This window comes from Monodon monoceros, unplaced genomic scaffold (assembly GCF_005190385.1).
Source record: "Monodon monoceros isolate NGI ecotype Baffin Bay Population unplaced genomic scaffold, NGI_Narwhal_1 Super_Scaffold_8, whole genome shotgun sequence".
Lineage (NCBI taxonomy): Eukaryota > Metazoa > Chordata > Mammalia > Artiodactyla > Monodontidae > Monodon > Monodon monoceros.
The window spans coordinates 28,236,367-28,260,066 of record NW_021703785.1 but is presented as its reverse complement, the minus strand read 5'-3'; the positions used below and the strand labels follow the sequence as shown (position 1 = coordinate 28,260,066).

General features: G+C 36.2%; 1 protein-coding gene across 6 annotated transcripts in view; it reads right to left on the bottom strand.

Annotated features, from left to right (window-relative positions):
- Window positions 1-23,700, bottom strand: part of MYCBP2 (MYC binding protein 2) — a 276,011-nt gene that overhangs the window by 232,046 nt on the left and 20,265 nt on the right. For all 6 annotated transcript variants that reach the window (XM_029210306.1, XM_029210307.1, XM_029210310.1 and 3 more), the window contains exons 2-3: window positions 9,286-9,361; window positions 716-931 (exon numbers count right to left, since the gene is read on the bottom strand). In XM_029210306.1, the coding sequence (XP_029066139.1) occupies window positions 716-931; window positions 9,286-9,361 (292 nt within the window). The remainder of the gene's footprint in view (window positions 1-715; window positions 932-9,285; window positions 9,362-23,700) is intronic.

The following is a 23,700-nucleotide window of genomic DNA, read 5'->3' as shown; positions in this document are numbered from 1 at the left end:
ATCATTTATAATAAAGGTAACATTTTAAAATATGTTTATATTTTTACCCATTCTTTTGTTAGAAATACTAACTACACATACTATATAGAAAAATACATATATAAAGTAACATTATAGTCTTAAAATATACCAATGCTTAAATAGAACAGAGTACCTTAAGAACAGTTTGTTCTACTTCAATACATGTTTCCATAACACCAATTAGATTATATGCCTCTGGTAAATATGGGAGTGATATCAGAACAATGCAGAATTGGTTCATATGTAATTTTTTTCCTAGGCAAAGGGAGCCAGGATAGCAAGAGTACAATTAACCTTATGCAGAAAAGGCAAAAGCTCTCAGCTCAGCTGCTGCACAACCAGGAGCACAGAGTTCCACTTCCATCTGCAATGGCTCAGTGCCCACAAGGCACCATTTCCCCTGTACTGCTTTTGTACATTTTTAACAGCCCCTGTAACAGACTCCAAGCCACTGAACTCCCTTCCTATGCTTTCCAAGTACTCCCCACTGAGGTACCAATTGTTGACTTTGTTAGCACTCCAATTATAAAGTTGCATAAAGTTTTCCTGATCTAGCTCAAACCTATTTTTACCCATAGGCTCTGTTATTTTTAGTGTGCAATTTTATTAAAAGCAAGGCATTTTAGCAATGCAAACATATGTATTAAAGCCCAAACACGTAGGTTATGCATCAAAGTGGATCTTAGTGACTTACCTTTGGAAGCTTGATAGGGGGCTCTTTGGATTCCTCCTCTTCATCACTATCTGATTCTCCACTCTGCACAGAGTTCTTAGATGCAGCTGCCAACGATGTTTCCTTTTTCTGCCATTCCAGAACGCAATGGCGTACATTGCAATAAATATTAAATGCCGAAGGATTGCTATGTAGTTTGATATCTGGTATGATTACTGTATTCTCCAAGTTTTCAGACTGAAATACAGGATATAATATTTCAATTTTATATTCCTTTCCATCATCATCAATTCTCATTTTTTTTAAAAAATTAAATATTAGACAGGCTAGATGATTTGTAGAAGTCACATAGGCGATACAGCAATAACCAACCTGATAAGGGCTGGAAAGACACCAGCAAAAAACTCATCAGGACTACCCTTTTACCCCACAATAGGAAAAGAGCCAACAAAGCTCAACTGCTGGATTCAAAGGATATTCATTTGTTGCTTTTCTAAGGGACACCAGATGTACTGCAGAGTCTCAAAGGCCTACTACAAATGTTGAATTACATTTTGATTTCTTTCAAAAGTAGATATAGGGCCTTAAACAGAAATTAGGACTAAAAAAAAAAAACTAATCCCTTAACTTTAGTCAATTCTAATTTCATTCTCATTCAAATAATGGTAATGCTAAGAAAACTACAGATTATGGGCATATGCTTTCTGAAAGCTCTCTCTTAGCTATCTGTCTTAATAAGTACTACAAAGCACATGTTTGGTACTTTAATTGTTAAAATTAAATGCTCGGGAATTCCCTGGTGGCGCAGTGGTTAAGAATCCGCCTGCCAAGGCAGGCGACGCGGGTTCAATCCCTGGTCCGGGAAGATCCCACATGCCGCGGAGCAATTAAGCCCGTGCGCCACAACTACTGAAGCCCACGTGCTGCAACTACTGAAGCCCACATGCCTAGAGCCCATGCTCGGCAATAAAAGAAGCCACCGCAATGAGAAGCTGTGCACTGCAAAGAAGAGTAGCCCCCACTCACCGCAGCTAGAGAAAGCCCGTGCACAGCAACGAAGACCCAACACAGCCAAACAAACAAACAAACAAACAAAAAGAACTAAATACTCAATTTGTATTTTGGTCCAGCATTTTATTCATCAGACTCCAACCACATTTTTGAAATCAACATTTACATCATAAATATACAGAACTAGTTTAAGATAGTCTACAAATGCAAATTCCAACAATTAGAGTATGTCCAACAAGTATCCAAGATAAATAAAATGACACTTTGAGTACCAAGAACATTTAGTCTCAAAATTCTACCCTTCTTCCATAAATAATTAGGAAAAAAATGGAGTACTTCTTGTTAAATCAAAGTATACTAAAGTTAACTGACATATAACATGTAAATAGGTCTTCCAGAGATATTAAAAACAAATATTAATAATTCAAATCCGACAATACTCTTAAAAAGATAATACACCATGATCAACTCAAACAAGGATGTACAACACTGGAAAAGCAATCCAAAATCCACACCAACAAAAGTAAGAGAAAAAAAATAATAAGACACTGTAAATAAACATGGAAGAAGCATTTGACAAAAATCAAATACCCATTCATGACAAAAGCCTAAGTAAATTAGGAACAGAAGAGAATTCCAAAACTGGATTAAGAGTATGTATGAAAAACACACAGCTAACATAGTAAAAGACTGAATGCCTTCACCCTAGATTGCAAACAAGGGAAAGATATCTACTCTCAGCAATCATACTCAACAATGTGCTAGATATGCTATCCAGTGCAGTAACCCAAGAAAAAGAAATAAAAGGTATAGTTAGAAAGAAGAAATTATCTCCTAGAAATCAAATGTGTTTATCTATAGGAGACATAAAAAAGAATCTTAAGTCTGCAAAAAAAAGTCACTAGTAACAATGTGTGGATTTAGCAAAGTCACAGGGTACAAATAAATCTATAAAAATGAATAATATATCTATATCCTAGGAGTAAACAATTAAAATATGCAGTTTTAAAACTAGTAGCAGTAAAGTTACAGACTGGGAGAAAATGTTTGCAAACCACGTATCTGACAAATGACTAGCATCCAGCATATATAAAGAATTCTCAAAACTCAGAGAGTAGAAAACAAACAAGCAAGCAGCCCAATTAGAAAATGGGCAAAAGACATGAACGGACATGTCACTGAAGAAGATATACAGAAGGCAGATAAGCACATGAAAAAAAGTTCAATATCATGAGCCATTAGGGAAATATAAATTAAAATAAAATGAGATTAGTACACACCTATCAGAAAGGCTAGAGTAAAAAATAGTGACATCAACAAATACTCGTGAAGATGTGGAGAAACTGGATCTCTCATACATTGCTGATGGGAATGTAAAATGATACAGAGACTAGAAAAAGTACAGCTTTTTCTTAGAAAATTAAACATGTATTTACAGTATAATCCAGCAGTTGCACTCTTAGGCATTTATACCAGAGGAATGAAAACTTATGTTTATACAAACACCAGCACGTGAATGTTCATAGAAGCTTTATTCAAAATAATCAAAACTGGAAACAACTCAGATGTTATTTAATGAATGAAGGGTTAAGCAAACTGTGGTATATCCATGCCATGGAACACTTACTCAGCAATAAAAGGTGCAAGCTTGGTATATGCAACAACTTGGATGAATCTCAAGGAAATTATGCTAAGTGGAAAAGAACCAATCCCAAAAGGTTACATACTGCATGAGTCCATTTATATAACATTCTTGAAATGACAAATTACAGAGATGGAGGACAGATTTGTGGTTTGCAGAGGCTAGGGACAGGGCGAGGTTTGGAGGTGTCTTTGTTTATACAAAAGTAGTACAATGGTTCCTTATGATGAAACTGTTCTACACCTTCACTGTAGTAATGGTCACAAACACCCACACATGATAAAACTGCCTAAAACTAAATACACACAAACAAATGAGTGCATGTAAAACTGGTGAAATCTAAAAAAGATCTGTAGGTTCTATCAATGTTGATTTCCTAGTAGTGATATTTACTATAGTTATGCTATACCTTACCAATGGGAGGAAATGGGTAAAGGGTACACAGGATCTCTCTATATTATTTCCTACAACTGTGTTCACATTACAATCTCAAAATTAAAACAAAATTAAATAATAGCATTTACAATAACATCAAAAATATATAATTATTAGTTAAATTTAATAAAATTATGTACAATCTCTGTTCACTGAAAACCAAAATAATGTTGCTGAGAGAAATTAAAGAAGACAAATAAATGGAGAGAGAGACCATGTTCATCAATGAGAAGATTCCATTTCATTAAAATGGCAATTCTTCCCCAAACCTATATTCAGTGAAATCCCAATAAAAATTCCAGAGGCTTTCTAAAAATGGAAATTTACAAGTTGATTCTAAAATTTATATATAGAAATGTAAAGAACCTAAATTAACTATAGCAATTTTTTAAAAAAAGACCACAGTTAAAAACATATGACCTATTCCAAAACTACTGTAATGAAGACAGTACAGTACTGGTATAAAGGTAAACATATAGATTAATTAAACAAAATAAATTCCAGAAATAGGCTTAAACAAATACAGTCACCTGATTTTTTACAAAGGTACCAGGATGATTCAATGGGAAAAGATGTCTTTTTAAGAAATGATACTGGATCGACTGAATACCAACATGTGGAAAAATGAACATCAACCTTTATCTCATACCATACACAAAAATTAACTTGAAATGGATCACAGACCTACATGTAACAGCTAAAACTATAAAATCTGTAGAAGAAAATATAGAAGAAAATCTATGCGACCTTGGGGTAGACAAAGACTTAGAACACGTGAATCATAAAAAAAATATCAATTCGTTAAATTTATAGAACTTAAAAACCTTTGCTCTTATAAAGCACTCTACAAAAACAAAAAAGGCAAACCATAGAAGAGGAGAAATTATTTGCAACACAGCTGACAAAGGACTTTGATCTAAAATGTATAAAGTACCCTCAGAATTCAATAAGAAGACAATTATAAAAAGGGGAGACGAGCTGAAGAGATTTCACAATAAAAAGACATAATTGGTGAAAGGCACATCACATGATGATTATGATGCTCACAACATTAGTCATGAGAGAAAAGCACAGTAAAACACCAATGAGATACCCCTATATACTTATCAGAAAGACTAAAATTTCGTGTAACACTCTTATAGAGTGAAAAACAGTGATATCTTTTCAGGAGTATTTTTTTTTCCTAGCATACAAACTTTGACCATAATTATTCCCTAGGAAATAATTTTAACTGCTTTAAAATCATTCATTTTCATCTATGATTCTAAATGCCCCTTTCTTTTACAAAAGAATAAAATTAATGTGTTAAAAAAAAAGAATGACTAAAATTTGAAAAGCTAACAAGATCATGTGTTTGCAAAGATGTGAAGCAACTGGACTTCTCATACACTACTGGTGGAACAGTAAAATGGAATAATCACTTTGGAAACAGTTTTCAGTTTCTCAAAAAGCTAAACATTCATCTACTACACCACCTGCGAAGAACAGTTAACACTGAGTTAACACTGCTTATTTACTCCTTGTATTTCTCCAAGGGAACCATCACTGCCCCCTGGCCAGTACTTAGGAATGTGGTCTTTAGAGTTTCCTTTATATTAGGTATTGATGATTTTGTTACATACTCCTAGAGCAACCATACCCACTGGCTTGTCCGACTGCTTTGCAGAAACATCATGACTGACGATGTGAACCCAAGTTTCACTTGCCATGGCTGGCTGCATATTAGGATGTGTCTATGTGACCAGATCCCCATAAAAGGTTCAGATCCTAAGACTCAAACGGGCTTCCCTGGACAGAAATGTTCCACACATATTCCTGCAGTTCACCACCAGAGAGAAATCATGTCCTGTGTGCTCACACAAGGAAGGACCAGGAGGCCTAGGCCATTACTCCCTAACCACCAACACATTTATTTTTCCTGCTGTTTACTCTGTACTTTTTGTTGTAATAAATCTTAGCCATTAGTATAAATTGCTTTCGAGTCTTATGAGTCCTTCTGGCAAATCATCGAAGAAAACATCACTTAATCATCCCACTCCTAGGTATTTACCCTCCCCAAAAAACAAAAACTTATACCCACACAAAGACTAGTATACGAATTGTTCATAGCAGTTTTATTTGCAAGGGACAGAAACTGGAAACAACACCAAAATGTCCATCAACAGATGAACAGATTAACAAATTGGGATATATCCAAACAATGGGATACTAATCAGAAAAAAAAAAGGAAAGACTATTAATATATACAACTACATCAACACAACTCAAAATCATTATGCTGAGGGAAAGAAGCCAGATACAAGAGTATACCCAGTATGATCGCATTTATATGAAATTCTAGAAAATGAAGAATAATCTATAATGACAGAAAGTATACCTGTGGTTGTGTACAGCTAGGGCTGTAAGGAGGGATGGAATGCAGCAGAGGATGAGGAAAGCCTTGGGGATGATGGAAAATTTCTAAACCTTGATTGTATCTTTCAAAACTCACTGAATTGTACACTTTATATCCCTGTCTCAGGTTCTACTATTAAGGAACCTGATCTAAGACAGATACATTTGGTAGCAAGATGCTGAGGAAGTTTCCTGTGTAATGGATTTGACTTCTCTTATAAGGCAGTGAAGTCATTTGCTGGAGAGCAGAATTTATCAGAAGTTTGAGGAGACTGGCAAAGGTCTGAAATAGCCACAGGAAAATTGGAAGAACTATCTGACCAGAAAAAACAAGAAGAGAGTCTGGCTATGGATGGTCCATTTGATACTGGTAATCATGAAACTGTACTGGTATCAATAAATTCTTGCTTAACTCCTTTTAGCAGTACATGGTACTCACCTGCAGGGAAAGAGGGAAAGATGGCTGGATTTGTACAGGACTGAGTTTTGTCAGATAAATCCAACAAATGTACATGAGAGAAAGGAAGATGTGGTAGGCAGAATAATGGCCTCCAAAAATATATACCCCCTAATCCCTAGAACCTGAGAATATGTCATCTTACATGGCAAAAGGGAGCCGGCAGATATGACTAAATTAAGAATTTTGAGATGGGGGATTATTATGGATTATCTAGGTAGGCCCAAAGTAATCTCAAGGGTCCTTATAAATGGGAGAGGGTGGCAAGATGGAAGGAAGCACAACCCAAAGAATGCAGGCAGGCTCTAGAAGCCAGACAAGGCAAGGCAATGAATTCTCTTCTAGAGCCTCCAGGAAGAATACAGCCTTGCTGACACTTTGATTTTAGCCCAGTGAGATCCATTTTAGACTTCAGACTTCCAGAACCATAAGATAATTTATATTGTTTTAAGCGATAAAGTTTGTATAATTTGTTACAGCAGCCATAAAGAACTAATACAGGAGATTAAGCAAGAATTTTTCTAAAAATACTGTAGCATCTATACTGGATAAGAAGGAAAGTAAATGAAGGAGATGGCTAATGGAGAAACAGAGGGGTCAATGACAGCAATAAAGAAGGAGATGAAGAAGTATAGCTAAATGGCATTTTAAAAATAACTTTTATAAAAAGAGAGTGGATAAAAAATACTCCAAAAACAGTAATAGAGGGCAAAGAGACTAACACCACCATTTTATGAGCAGTAAATGTTTCTTACTCCTCTTTGCATCCCAAATACCAAGCACAAGGCATGCACAGAGTCAGTGTGCAATTAAAAGTCTGAGGTGTAAATGAAGTTTTTTTTATATCAGTCTTATCACAAGCTGCTCCTAAAAAAGCAGATATAAAACCTGAAGACCAACAGAAGAAAGATGAATTATGAAGGGAGCAAAGCTAGTTAGAGACAGAACTGAAGTGGAAGAAAGAGCTTGACGTCCCATATCTTCCTGGATATCACATGCCACCACTTTTAGGAAAATCAACAAATGAAACCTTAAAAAGGGCTTTAAAAGATTTTCAATATTCCCATATTCCAACTCTGCACACAGCAACAAAAAGTGGAAAAGGGTTAGAAGTAGTAAATCTGAATGACTATTTACTTGTTAAAGGTTTTCATATACTAAGTATAGTAAGAATGCTTTCCACTTCCCTCTTCTGTCCCCAAAGCAGGAGTACGACATGATATAGTGAACATATATTATTTATCTTCCACCCAGCAACATTTCCCTTAGGGCAACCACCCCTCCCATTCCACATAGCCTGCTAATCAGGGTGCTCACCTATAGTCCATCACAAGGTTACAAACATAACTCAGTCTAACCAATCAAAGTACCCCATCTTCCAGGTCAAAGTGAATGCTGCAGGTCAATCAAAAACCCTATCCAAGATTTTCTGCCACAACTAGTAGAAGAAATCGCCTTTTGCTTAAAGAAAATAAAGCTGGAGCTGCCAGCAGCCTTAGTCCTCAGCCACAGGCAATAAACCCACACTCAGAGGAAAAGAGAAGCAAGAAGATTTGATGACATTATTATAATCCCTGGGTCCAACTGATCAATTCCATGCCTTATCCTTCTATTTTTGGTTCACTACTTTAAAGGAGATTTCTCTCAGTTACAAGAGCAAAAATACTCATTAAAAAGTGCAGGAAACAATTGTCTCTAGAACTTAAATATGATATACAACCCAAGCTAAGTGACTGTTTCTATAACCAAAAGTAGAGCTCTTCAGAAATCACAAGTATGACTGCTTTCTTCCTCCTGTCTAAGCTTCTTACTACTGTTCATTAGAAAAGAGATTTTTTTACAAAAAGCTGTATCTGGTCCCTGAAAATGTTTAAGAAAAAACTAGATGGATTTTATAGAGAAGACATCTGCATTGGGTAGAAGAACAGATCCTTGATCTCTAAGGTACCACCTAATTCAAATATTCTCTATTGCCTTTTCTTTGTACAGCCACCAACAATCTAAAGAAGCTCAGAACAGTCAAAAGTCTATAGATGCACCAAGATACTCTCTAATTCATAATGTATGCATAGGTATGAGACAAACCCAAATCCAAGTCCCAACTCACAAGCCAATTTTACTCAGTTTCCAGTACATATAGTCAGAGTGAAAAAAGAGAAGAGAAATATATATCTTCCCCCAAAGGACTGATCAAAGAAAACAAGAATAAATAATAAATAATTTTCAGCACCCGGATAATAACTTCCAGGTTGCTGGTCAAAAAAATGCCAAAAAGATGAAACTAAACAGTGTGACCAAATAATAAGGGGTTTTTAAAAATTACTTTAGCACACAGAAATAAAATGGTTTGCTAATTATACTCATACCTTATTTTTTTTATTGAGGTATAGTTGATGTACAATATTATACAAGTTTCAGGTGTACAACACAGTGATTCACAATTTTTAAAGGTTATATTCCGCTTATAGTTATTATAAAATATTGGCTATATTCCCTATATTGTACTATATATCTTTGCAGCTTGTTTATTTTACACATAGTAGTTTGTACCTCTTACCTCTTACCAAAATTAAAATTACCTTTTTAATTTTGGCATTTTTATTCAAATTAATAAAAAAGTCCTTACTCCCTATAAATTGCTAACAGTTTTACCTTGCTTCTTGTCTTCACTTTTGATTTGCTCTTCTGTTTTCTTTTCAACTTCTTCTTATTTAAAATTTTCTTATTCCTAAAAATGTAAAAAAAAAAAGTAGAATAAAAGAATTATGGAAGTTCATATTTTAGAACATATAAAGCTATTAAAAATAGGTACTTCCAAAACAGATGAATAATTCTTGTATAAACTTTCTATGAAACAATATACTCTAGATGTACATATAAGATACTAACATACAATATAACTATTGACATGACAGCAAAATACTGGATAGCTAAGAAATACACATTAAATTATTTTTTAAACGTGAATTCTGCAAATACTTTTATAAAATTTAAAAATTGTAAAAAGCCATCAAATGAAATTTTTAAAACTTTATTCAAAAGTGGGGCTGCTAATAAATACCAGTTATGTTCCCTTCCCAGAAAAATCTGCTCTTTGTAGTAGTCAGGGCTACAGTGCAAAAAGGGTCAGGAGTCCATTTTTACTAAATTACTACAGGAAAACTCCAACTCATACACTTCTCATATCCAGCAGCCAGTTTTTCATAACATCACAGCCCTAAGACCAAATTATTCTTTAAGAAAAAGGAAGCCCCTGAATGACTTTGAGAAAAGTTTTTAATGTGGCTAAGAATGGAAGAAACCCAAATCGAGGAAAATGTATTTTCATCTCATTTAATATTTTTTTACATCTACCATGCTGAAGTGCACACTGCTAGGTACGTAAGACATAAGATGGAAAGGACAGTTCTTTTCCTCAAGGAGCTCAGAGACCTGGATGAAAAGCATAGTTTAAGGATCCAGCAAAAGGATGCTACTGCTATAACAAAGACAAAAGGTGAAGTGGAGGAGGAGGAGGAAGAGGAAAAGGGAAGGATTTGCGGAGGAGGAGAAGGGAGAGACTCCAGATGCTACAGAGGTCAGGTCCTTAACACTTGGTAACTAATGTAGTGGAAGCTGTGACCAAATAAAAAAGTCGTAAGGCTAGGTCACTTGGAGGTAGGGATGTCATTCACAAAACAGGGAAGTCAAGGGGAAGAATTAGTTTGCAGAAGGAAAAAATGAGTTCGATTTTGAAAATGTTTGACTTCAAGACACTAAAACGTCAACAAAATACACATGAACAAGCATATGAAAAATTTATCCTTGACACTATCTTCAGCTTCATACTTTAAACTAAAAAAATCACAAAATCTTATCAGTTATATCTTGTAAGCAGTTCTTGAATCTATCTACATCACCTCTACTGCTGATATGCTAATAATGTAAGTAACCCCTACCTCCTGCCTGGACCACTGCGAAAGCTTCATAAAAAAGCTTCATTTCTGCACATCCACGTCTGCCCCTCTTCAATCCATTTTTCATATAAGCACTCAAGTCAACTTTTTAAAAAACAAACGAATAGGTAATTCTCCCACTATAAACTCTATTAATATATTCTCAGTTCTCTTAGATAATGACCAAAAGCACTGACGTGGTTTAAAAGATCCTCTACTAACATCTGACTTCCACCAGTCTCTCCCACCTCGTTTTGCATCCTTCTCCAACTTGTTCATCACATTCCAGCCACAAGGACTATTTATTCCGTTGTTTGAACCTGCTAATAAGCTCCTTAGCAGCTTTTTCTTAGGGGCTTTTTCTCCCTCTTCCGAGAATTCTATCCCACATCTCTTGCTAACCCCTATTCATCTTTGAGGTCCCAGTATAAGTGTCACTTACTCAGGAGTGTCCCAGACTAGGCTAGTTTCCCTAACATCCGTTCTCATTTCATCTTACACTTGTGTCTCATTGTGTAACCTACAACTGTATGTTTGGAATTACTTGTTTAATGCATCACTCTCACCAAGCTGTAAGCTCCAAGAGAGCAGAGGCCAAATTATTCTTGTTCACTGCTCCAGCCTCTGTGCTCAGAAAAGTACCTGAAACAAAGTACTCAACAGTACTTTGAGAGACAGAGAAAATGGGAGGAAGGAGAGAAGACAGGGAGAAGAGAAGGAAGTTCAGAGCTATAGCTACCAGCCTTACTTAGAGAGAAAAATAAGCAGAGGGCCAAGGGTGGATCCATAGATACATCAATACATTTAAAGGATATCTAGGGGTTGGCGGCGTGAACACAGCCTGCAGGGGGTTAGTGCACCACGGCTAGCTGGGAGGGAGTCCGGGGAAAAGTCTGGACCTGCCGAAGAGGAAAGAGACGTTTTCTTCCCTCTTTGTTTCCTGGTGCGCGAGGAGAGGGGATTAAGAGCGCTGCTTAAAGGAGATCCAGAGACGGGCGTGAGCCGCGGCTAAAAGCACGGACCCCAGAGACGGACATGAGACGCTAAGGCTGCTGCTGCCACCGCCAAGAAGCCTGTGTGCGAGCACAGGTCACTATCCACACACTCCTTCCGGGGAGCCTGTGCAGCCCGCCACTGCCAGGGTCCCGGTATCCTGGGACAACTTCCCCGGGAGAACGCAAGGCGCGCCTCAGGCTGGTGCAACGTCACGCCAGCCGCTGCCACCGCAGGCTCACCCCGCACTGCATACCCATCCCTCCCCGCGTCCTGAGTGAGCCAGAGCCCCCGAATCAGCGGCTCCTTTAACCCCATCCTGTCTGAGCGAAGAACAGACGCCCTCCGGCGACCTACACGTAGAGGCGGGGCCAAATCCAAAGCTGAGCCCCTGGGAGCTGTGAGAACAAAGAAGAGAAAGGGAACTCTCTCCCAGCAGCCTCAGAAGCAGCGGATTAAAGCTCCACAAGCAACTTGATGTACCTGCATCTGTGGAATACATGAAGAGACAACGAATCATCCCAAATTGAGAAGGTGGACTCTGAGAGCAAGATTTATGATATTTTTCCCCTTTTCCTCTTTTTGTGAGTGCGTATGTGTATACTTCTGTGTGAGATTTTGTCTGTATAGCTTTGCTTCCACCATTTGTCCCAGGGTTCTATCCGTCCGTTTTTTTTTTCTTAAAAAACTTTTTTTTCTTAATAATTATTTTTTATTTTAATAACGTTATTTTATTTTATTTTCCTTCTTTATTTCTTTCCTTCCTTCCCTCCTCCCTCCCTCCCTCCTTTCTTCCTTTCTTTCTTTTTCTTTCTTTCTCTCTCTATTTTTTCTCCCTTTTATTCTGAGCCATGTGGATGAAAGGCTCTGGGTGCTCCAGCCAGGAGTCAATGCTGTGCCTCTGAGGTGGGAGAGCCAACTTCAGGACACTGGTCCACAAAAGACCTCCCAGATCCACATAATATCAAATGGCAAAAATCTCCCAGAGATCTCCATCTCGCTACCAACACCCAGCTTCACTCAACGACCAGCAAGCTACAGTGCTGGACACCATATGACAAACAACTAGCAAGACAGGAGCACAACCCCAGCCATTAGCAGAAAGGCTGCCTAAAATCATAATAAGTCCACAGACACCCCAAAACACACCACCAGACGTGGACCTGCCCACCAGAAAGACAAGATCCAGCCTCATCCACCAGAACACAGGCACTAGTCCCCTCCACCAGGAAGCCTACACAACCAACTGAACAAACTTTAGCCACTGCGGACAGACACCAAAAACAACGGGAACTACGAACCTGCAGCCTGCAAAAAGGAGACCCCAAACACAGTAAGATAAGCAAAATGAGAAGACAGAAAAACTCACAGCAGATGAAGGAGCAAGATAAAAACGCACCAGACCTAACAAATGAAGAGGAAATAGGCAGTCTACCTGAAAAAGAATTCAGAATAATGATAGTAAAGATGACCCAAAATCTTGGAAATAGAATAGATAAAATGCAAGAAACATTTAACAAGGACCTAGAAGAACTAAAGATGAAACAAGCAATGATGAACAACACAATAAATGAAATTGAAAATACTCTAGATGGGATCAATAGCAGAATAACTGAGGCAGAAGAACGGATAAGTGACCTGCAAGATAAAATAGTGGAAATAACTACTACAGAGCATAATAAAGAAAAAAGAATGAAAAGAATTGAGGACAGTCTCAGAGACCTGTGGGACAACATTAAATGCACCAACATTCAAATTATAGGTGTTCCAGAAGAAGAAGAGAAAAAGAAAGGAACTGAGAAAATATTTGAAGAGATTATAGTTGAAAACTTCCCTAATATAGGAAAGGAAATAGTTAATCAAGTCCAGGAAGCACAGAGAGTCCAATACAGGATAAATCCAAGGAGAAATACGCCAAGACACATATTAATCAAACTGTCAAAAATTAAATACAAAGAAAACATATTAAAAGCAGCAAGGGAAAAACAACAAATAACACGTAAGGGAATCCCCATAAGGTTAACAGCTGATCTTAAAGCAGAAACTCTGCAAGCCACAACGGACTGGCAGGACATATTTAAAGTGATGAAGGAGAAAAACCTACAACCAAGATTACACTACCCAGCAAGCATCTCATTCAGATTTGATGGAGAAATTAAAACCTTTACAGACAAGCAAAAGTTGAGAGAGTTCAGCACCACCAAACCAGCTTTACAACAAATGCTAAAGGAACTTCTCTAGGCAAGAAACACAAGAAAAGGAAAAGACCTACAATAACAAACCCAAAACAATTAAGAAAATGGGAATAGGAACATACATATCGATAATTACCTTAAATGTAAATGGATTAAATGCTCCCACCAAAAGACACAGACTGGCTGAATGGATACAAAAACAGGACCCATATATATGCTGTCTACAAGAGACCCACTTCAGACCTAGAGACACATACAGACTGAAAGTAAGGGGATGGAAAAAGATATTCCATGCAAATGGAAACCAAAAGAAAGCTGGAGTAGCAATTCTCATATCAGACAAAATAGACTTTAAAATAAAGACTATTATAAGAGACAAAGAAGGACACTACATAATGATCAAGGGATCGATCTAAGAAGAAGATATAACAATTGTAAATATTTATGCACCCAACATAGGAGCACCTCAGTACATAACGCAAATACTAACAGCCATAAAAGGGGAAATTGACAGTAACACATTCATAGTAGGGGACTTTAACACCCCACTTTCACCAATGGACAGATCATCCAAAATGAAAATAAATAAGGAAACACAAGCTTTAAATGATACATTAAACAAGATGGACTTAATTGATATTTATAGGACACTCCATCCAAAAACAACAGAGTACACATTTTTCTCAAGTGCTCATGGAACATTCTCCAGGATAGATCATATCTTGGGTCACAAATCAAGCCTTGGTAAATTTAAGAAAATGGAAATTGTATCAAGTATCTTTTCCGACCACAACGCTATGACACTAGATTATCAATTACAGGAAAAGATCTGTAAAAAATACAAACACATGGAGGCTAAGCAATACACTACTTAATAACAAAGTGATCACTGAAGAAATCAAAGAGGAAATCAAAAAACAGCTACAAACAAATGACAATGGAGACACGATGACCCAAAACCTATGGGATGCAGCAAAAGCAGTTCTAAGAGGGAAGTTTATAGCAATACAATCCTACCTTAAGAAACAGGAAACATCTTGAATAAAACAACCTAACCTTGCACCTAAAGCAATTAGAGAAACAAAAAAACCCCAAAGTTAGCAGAAGGAAATAAATCATAAAGATCAGGTCAGAAATAAATGAAAAAGAAATGAAGGAAACGATAGCAAAGATCAATGAAACAAAAACCTGGTTCTTTGAGAAGATAAACAAAATTGATAAACCATTAGCCAGACTCAACAAGAAAAAAAGGGAGAAGACTCAAATCAACAGAATTAGAAAAGAAAAAGGAGAAGTAACAACTGACACTGCAGAAATACAAAAGATCATGAGAGAATACTACAAGCAACTCTATGCCAATAAAATGGACAACCTGGAAGAAATGGACAAATTCTTAGAAATGCACAACCTGCCAAGACTGAATCAGGAAGAAATAGAAAATATGAACAGACCACTCACAAGCACTGAAATTGAAACTGTGATTAAAAACCTTCCAACAAACAAAAGCCCAGGACCAGATGGCTTCACAGGCGAATTCTATCAAACATTTAGAGAAGAGCTAACACCTGTCCTTCTCAAACTCTTCCAAAATATAGCAGAGGGAGGAACACCCCCAAACTCATTCTATGAGGCCACCATCACCTTGATACCAAAACCAGACAAGGAGGTCACAAAGAAAGAAAACTACAGGCCAATTATCACTGAACGTATATGCAAAATGAATATAGATGCATAGATGCAAAAATCCTCAACAAAATACTAGCAAACAGAATCCAACAGCACATTAAAAGGATCATACACCATGATCAATTGGGGTTTATTCCAGGAATGCAAGGATCCTTCAATATATGCAAATCAATCAACGTGATACACCATATTAACAAACTGAAGGAGAAAAACCATATGATCATCTCAATAGATGCAGAGAAAGCTTTCGACAAAATTCAACACCCATTTATGATAAAAACCCTGCAGAAAGGAGGCATAGAGGGAACTTTCCTCAACATAATAAAGGACATATATGACAAACCCACAGCCAACATCATCCTCAATGGTGAAAAACTGAAAGCATTTCCACTAAGATCAGGAACAAGACAAGGTTGCCCACTCTCACCACTCTTATTCAACATAGTTTTGGAAGTTTTAGCCACAGCAATCATAGAAGAAAAGGAAATAAAAGGAATCCAAATCGGAAAAGGAGTAAAGCTGTCACTGTTTGCAGATGACATGATAGTATACATAGAGAATCCTAAAGATGCTACCAGAAAACTACTAGAGCTAATCAATGAATTTGGTAAAGTAGCAGGATACAAAATTAATGCACAGAAATCTCTGGCATTCCTTTACACTAATGATGAAAAATCTGAAAGTGAAATCAAGAAAACACTCCTATTTACCACTGCAACAAAAAGAAAATAAATCTAGGAATAAACCTACCTAAGGAGACAAAAGACCTGTATGCAGAAAATTATAAGACACTGATGAAAGAAATTAAAGGTGATACAAATAGATGGAGAGACATACCATGTTCTTGGATTGGAAGAATCAACATTGTGAAAATGACTCTACTACCCAAAGCAATCTACAGATTCAATGCAATCCCTATCAAACTACTACTGGCATTTTTCACAGAACTAGAACAAAAAATTTCACAATTTGTATGGAAACATAAAAGACCCAGAATAGTCAAAGCAATCTTGAGAATGAAAAATGGAGCTGGAGGAATCAGGCTCCCTTACTTCAGACTATACTACAAAGCTAAAGTAATCAAGACAGTATGGTACTGGCACAAAAACAGAGAGATAGATCAATGGAACAGGATAGAAAGCCCAGAGATAAACCCACGCACATAGGGTCACCTTATCTTTGATAAAGGAGGCAAGAGTATACAATGGAGAAAAGACAGCCTCTTCAATAAGTGGTGCTGGAAAAACTGGACAGGTGCATGTAAAAGTATGAGATTAGATCACTCCCTAAGAGCATACACAACAATAAGCTCAAAATGGATTAAAGACCTAAATGTAAGGCCAGAAAGTAGCAAACTCTTAGAGGAAAACATAGGCAGAACACTCTATGACATAAATCACAGCAAGATCCTGTTTGACCCACCTCCTAGAGAAATGGAAATAAAAACAAAAATAAACAAATGGGACCTAATGAAACTTCAAAGCTTTTGCACAGCAAAGGAAACCATAAACAAGACCAAAAGACAACCCTCAGAATGGGAGAAAATATTTGCAAATGAATCAACTGACAAAGGATTAATCTCCAAAATTTACAAGCAGCTCATGCAGCTCAATAACAAAAAAAAACAAACAACCCAATGCAAAAATGGCCAGAAGACCTAAATAGACATTTCTCCAAAGAAGATATACAGACTGCCAACAAACACATGAAAGGATGCTCAGCATCATTAATCATTAGAGAAGTGCAAATCAAAACTACAATGAGATATCATCTCACACCAGTCAGAATGGCCATCATCAAAAAATCTAGAAACAATAAATGCTGGAGAGGGTGTGGAGAAAAGTGAATATTCTTGCACTGCTGGTGGGAATATGAATTGGTACAGCCACTATGGAGAACAGTATGGAAGTTCCTTAAAAAATACAAATAGAACTACCATATGACCCAGCAATCCCACTACTGGGCATATACCCTGAGAAAACCATAATTCAAAAAGAGTCATGTACCAAAATGTTCATTGCAGCTCTATTTACAATAGTGCGGAGATGGAAACAACCTAATTGTCCATCATCGGATGAATGGATAAAGAAGATGTGGCACATATATACAATGGAATATTACTCAGCCATAAAAAGAAATGAAATTGAGCTATTTGTAATGACGTGGATGGACCTAGAGTCTGTCATACAGAGTGAAGTTAGTCAGAAAGAGAAAGACAAATACCGTATGCTAGCACATATATATGGAATTTAAGAAAAAAAATGTCATGAAGAACCTAGGGGTAAAACAGGAATAAAGACACAGACCTACTAGAGAATGGACTTGAGGATATGGGGAGGGGGAAGGGTGAGCTGTGACAAAGTGAGAGAGTGGCATGGACATGCATACAGTACCAAATGTAAAATCGATAGCTAGTGGGAAGCAGCTGCATAGCACAGGGATTTCAGCTCGGTGCTTTGTGACCACCTAGAGGGGTGGGATAGGGAGGGTGGGAGGGAGGAAGACACAAGAGTGAAGAGATATGGGAACATATGTATATGTATAAGTGATTCACCTTGTTATAAAGCAGAAACTAACACACCATTGTAAAGCAATTATTCTTCAATAAAGATGTAAAATAAATAAATAAATAAATAAAATTAAATAAAATAAAGGATATCTAGCCAGAAATGTCCATTAAGGAATTATCCATGGGAGTATTTTACTCAGATTTTGGTGCAAAGGAGGTAATGAAAATCATGTATGTAGATGGGATTTCCCCAAGATAGCATGCTACAAAAGAAAAGAGAAAGAGTAATAGTATCAAATGCTACACATGAACAGATATACCTCCTCACATAATATATTCAACTATGAGCAAAAAATATTTATTTCAACATTTTCCCTTTCAGCACCTGCATCAGTGCCTGACACATCATGTATGTTCAAGAAATATCAGGTGAATAAACAAGTTGATGAAAAGCAATGAGTATTTTTCATGTGTGGTTTAGGAAACCAACTTTCCTTTATACTAAAAGTTTACTTAAGTGAAATCAGTTATTTGAGCAAAAGGAATATGTAAATGCTAAAAGGTTAGCCCTTTCTATACAATTTAGAAAAGCACAAAGGTTCATTCAAAACCAATCTTCCGAGAAACAGAATTTATAAATATAAATTAAGATGAATTTCCTGAAGCCTACTTATCACGGACTTAAATTTTCCAAAGCATATAACAATACTTTTGTCTGTTTTGTTTAACAGACCTTCTTAAAGTTCAAATGACTTTATACATATTCCTAAAATATTTCTTTTTATGCATTTGGCATTTAATTAAAATTAATTTAATTTGGCACAATTTTAATGAATCTGGACCCCCCAAATCCTGCATACAGATCAACTGAAAAATCAGCTTTCCCCAAATCCCCACAAATTGATTTTACTGTGTTTTTTGTTGATTTGGCTGTTTTAGAAGTAGAGAGTTATCCAAAAGAGCTAGTAATAAGCTAAAAATTATACGTAGAAAATCTGTATTCAACATTAGAAAATAAAAATGCTATTTTTTAGTAATATAACATCCCAGTACATGACTGCATTTCAGAACTAAGCTTAAATAAACTTTTCATGGTTTCTGAGGATGGAGAGATAAAAGAAAAACTCTAGAAACAAGTCTTACACATTAAAATTTCACCGTGGAATTTCTGATGATTTAGGACTTTAAATCCTAAATCAATAGGAGCTTAATGAAGAATGTCTGGAATTGGTCCTATAAGATTTTTAATCTTCTCATAAAAAAAAACCTCATACCCATGAGATTTGAAAGAATTATGGGTGGTAATGAAAGGCAAAGGTTATTAACATGCTCTAAATATTTATTTTAAAATATTTACTTTAAAAATTCCAAAGAAGAAATTCTCTTAATAGCTACCGCTGTTTAGTAAAACCAAATACTTCTGTAATAAGAACAAATGAATTTTGCAAGTTGTTCTGTGATATAGATCATTAGTTTCTATATCAACTTATTACTGAGTCTATTTTCTAACAAAACAAAAATTAGTCATAATTTAAAACTTCTCTGACTCTAAATCTGTTTCTTCATTTGCAAAATAAAGAGATAAAAGAGATTATCTCTGAGGTCCCTTCCAACTCTAAAATGCTAGTATTTAAATAACTCAAAATTCAAAGAACTTATGGAATAAGAGGGTTCAGTCTTTTGTTCAATTTCCCTTAAAAATGAGAAATGAAAAATTCCTGAGTCTACGATCTAAGACAGGAATAGGCAAATTTATTTCTACAAAGGGACAGATAATAGATATTTTATACTTTGTGGGCCATAAGATCTCTGTTGCAATTACTCATCTGTTAGCATGAAAGCAGCCATAGACAACACAAAAATAGCTGAATGTGGCTGTATTACAATCCGATTGTAATTTCTGGATATTGAAATTTGAATTTCATACAATTTTCATGTGTCACAAAATATTTTTCTCCTTTTATTTATATAGCTATTTATGTATGTATGTATTTTAAAAATGGAAGAACCATTCTTAGTTCACAGGCCATACAAAAAAAGGAACTGAGTCGGATTTGGTCTGTGGACCATAGTTTGTTGACCCTTGACATAGAGTATATTTTGATATACAGGCTCATATCAGAAGGAAAAAAAATTGTTATGCAACACAGATAAAAATATTCAGAATATCACTATGCTTATATCAATAAGCACCCTTAAAATTATCTGCCTTTCTTTCTGCAAAGATAAACTCCTGACTTTCACTTTTATTTTACTAAAGTAAGATACCAGATAGAAGCAACCATTGTTTTTCCTTCAAAAACTAGACTAATATAGAAAGATCTGGAAGCAACTGAGGATTGGATGAAGTAAAAATCCAGAGATGGAAGAGCACTTCCAAGTTGAGCGGAGATCGCTGGCATTTTCTTGCATGAGGGCATTTGCAGAGTTTGGGTACAAGTGAGGATTGAGCTCACTAAAGGAAACCAAAAACTCGGGTGCTTTATAGATGTCTGCATGGGCTGGAATGACAGACTGGAATCTAGAAAAGCTCCGAATATGTGGCCAGGACATCTAATAGTACATCTGCTCAGTGGTGGAGCACTGAAGAAAGATAGGGAGGCTGGGCCAAAAGGGCAGGGTCGATTTCCCATAGTTGCCCAGTTTTAGAAGACAGAATCTCAGCAGATGGAGGAATCGACTTTATCTCTGATTTGGACTGAGGTAGCCAACACCTCACGCTATCTGTCTAGCACAATAAAGAACAAACCATTCTGGAAGAAAATATCATCTGAAATAAATTAACTGTTCTTTTACACATAATGTTAGGCATAAAGTAAACATATTAAGAGACATCCAAAGAAGCAAAATAATGTGATAGACAGATAATCAAGAGAAAACCAGACAATCAGACAGACTCAAGATAACCCAGACGGACATTAGGAGGCAAGGACCGGACATAGATGCAAAGTTGAACAAAATGGATGAAATGATGTAATTTTCAACAAAAAAAAAATTTTTTTAAAGCCAAGTGTATTTCCTGGAACAGAAAAATCAATATCTGAAATTAAGAACTTGTCAAAAGACTCTAATAAGCAGAATACACCAGAGGAAAACAGAACTCACTGACTTGCAGACAGGCCAAGAAAAAATATCCAAACTCCCCCACAGAGAAAATAATGTGATGAACAAAAAAGAGAGTATGAAACATGCAGGACACAGTCAAATCGTCTCATATTCATGTAATTGTAATCTCAGAAAGAGAGAGAAAATGAGAACGGAACAAAAGCAACAGGTGAGGAAATAATTGATGATAATTTTACAAAAGTAAGGAAAGAAGTCAACCCAGAGATTCAAGAAATTCAGGGAACTCTCAAGCAGGAAAATGCAAAGAAAACCACACCTAGGCACACCAGATGCTTGGCACAGTCAAATTGCTGAAACAAAGGACAGAAAGAAAATTTTAAAAGCAGCCAGAGAAGAAAAGATATATTTGAAGAAACAATAAGATTGATACCTTCTGTTCTTTGTGTTGAAAGTGCTGAGGGGTGGAGAATAGGGGGGATTAGCAACCTAGAATTATATATATCTATCAAATATATCCTTTAAAAATGAAGACAGGGCCTTCCCTGGCGGTCCAGTGGTTAAGACTTTGCCTTCCAATGCAGGGGGTGAGGGTTTGATCCCTGGTCGGGGAGCTAAGATCCCACATGCCTTGCAGCCAAAAAACCAAAACATAAAAACAGAAGCAATATTGTAACAAATTCAATAAAGACTTTAAAAATGGTCCACATCAAAAAAAAATTTTTTTTAATGAAGACAAAAATAGAGATAATTTTAGATCCACAAAAGTTGACACAATTCCTTGTCAATATACCAACACTACAAGAAATACCAAAGAAAGGTTTTCCTTTAAAAATTGCTATGTCAAAATTTTAAATGAAAGGACACAGACTAAAAGTAAAAGGACTGCAGAAGATATATCTTGTACACACTCACCGGCCTCCCAAAAAAAGCTGGTGTGGCTATATTAATATTTGACAGAGTAATTTTTAAGGCTAGAAGTGTTATTAGAGATAAGCAGAACATTTCATAATGCTGAAAGGGTCAATTCAATAGGAAGACACAAAAATCCTAAATGCGAATGAATCTAATAACAAAAGCATAGCTTCAACATATATAAAGCAAAACTGAGAGACGTAAAAAAAGAAAAGACAAATCCACAGTCAAAAAAATCAGATTTTAACATACTTCTATCTAACTGATACAACAAGTAGAGGACAAAACAGCATGGATGCAGGAAAATGTAAAAACATGATTAATCAACTTGATCTAACTGACATACATAGAAAACCACATCCAACAACTGCAGAATACACATTCTTTTTTAAGGCAGATAGAATATTTACCAAAATAGATGATATGCTGGACAACAGACCAAGGCTCAACATGTTTCCAAGGACAATGATCACAGAAAAATTAAACTATAAACCAACAACAGAAAGAAAACTAAGAAATTCTCATATGTTTGAAAATCTAAAAAAACAGATTTCTAAATAACCTATGGGTCAAAGAGCTATAATAGAGACTTACAATGGAAATTAGAAAATATTTTCAATGGAATAAAAATTAAATATGACATATCAAAACTTGTGGCATGTCACTGAAGCAGTACTTTGGGGAAATATATAGCTTTCCGCATACAAATGCATACAATGAAAAAAGAAAGCTTGAAAGTAAATGATGTAGGCTTACAACTTTAGCTAGAAAGAAGAGAGCAAATTCAATGTAAAGAATGTAGAAGGAGATGGGACTTCCCTGATGGTCCAGTGGCTACGACTCCATGCTCCCAATGCAGGGGCCCAGGTTCAATCCCTGGTCAGGGAACTAGATCCCACATGCCGCAACTAAGAGTTTGCATGCCGCAAGTAGAGTCCACGTGCTGCAACTAAAGATCCTGCATGCCGCAACTAAGGATCCCGCATGCCACAACTAAAACCCGGCACAGCCAAATAAATAAATAAATTTAAAAAATAAAAGTAGAAAGTAGAAGGAGAGAAATAAAAATAAGAGCAGATATCAATGAAACAGGAAGCACCCATTCAATAGAGGAAATCAAGGAGTCAAAACGGATTCTCTGAAAAGATTAATAAATCTAATAAACCTCTAGAAAGATTGGTCAGGAAAAAATAAAACCACAAGTTACCCATATGAGAAATAAATTAGAAAGGGGACATAATTACAGACACTGCCCATAAATTTCACAACTTAAATAAAAGGACAAATTCCTTGTAAAAATATAACTTCTTGACACTAAACAAGGAAAAAACACAATATCTGAGTAGTCATATCTGTTAAAGAAATTGAATCCCTAGTCAAAACCTTCCCACAAAAAAAAAAAACCTCTAGACTCAGATGGCTTTACCAGAGAATTCCTTCAAACACTTAAAAGAATTCACTGGTACAGTCTTTCAAACAATATCAGTCTTAGACTAACTCTTCCAGAGACTATAAAAAGAAGAAACATTTCCCAACTCATTTTGTGAGGTTAGCATAATTCTGATACCAAAGTCTGAAAAGGATATTTCAAAATAAGAAAATTTCAGGCCAGTATCTCCCATGAACATAGAAACAAAAACACTACATAGGCAAAAAGTAGAAACAACCGAAATGTTCATGAACTGATGAGTGGATTAAACAACGTGTGGCACATCCATATAATAGAATATTATTCAGCCATAAAAAAGAATGCAGTAGACACATGCTACGA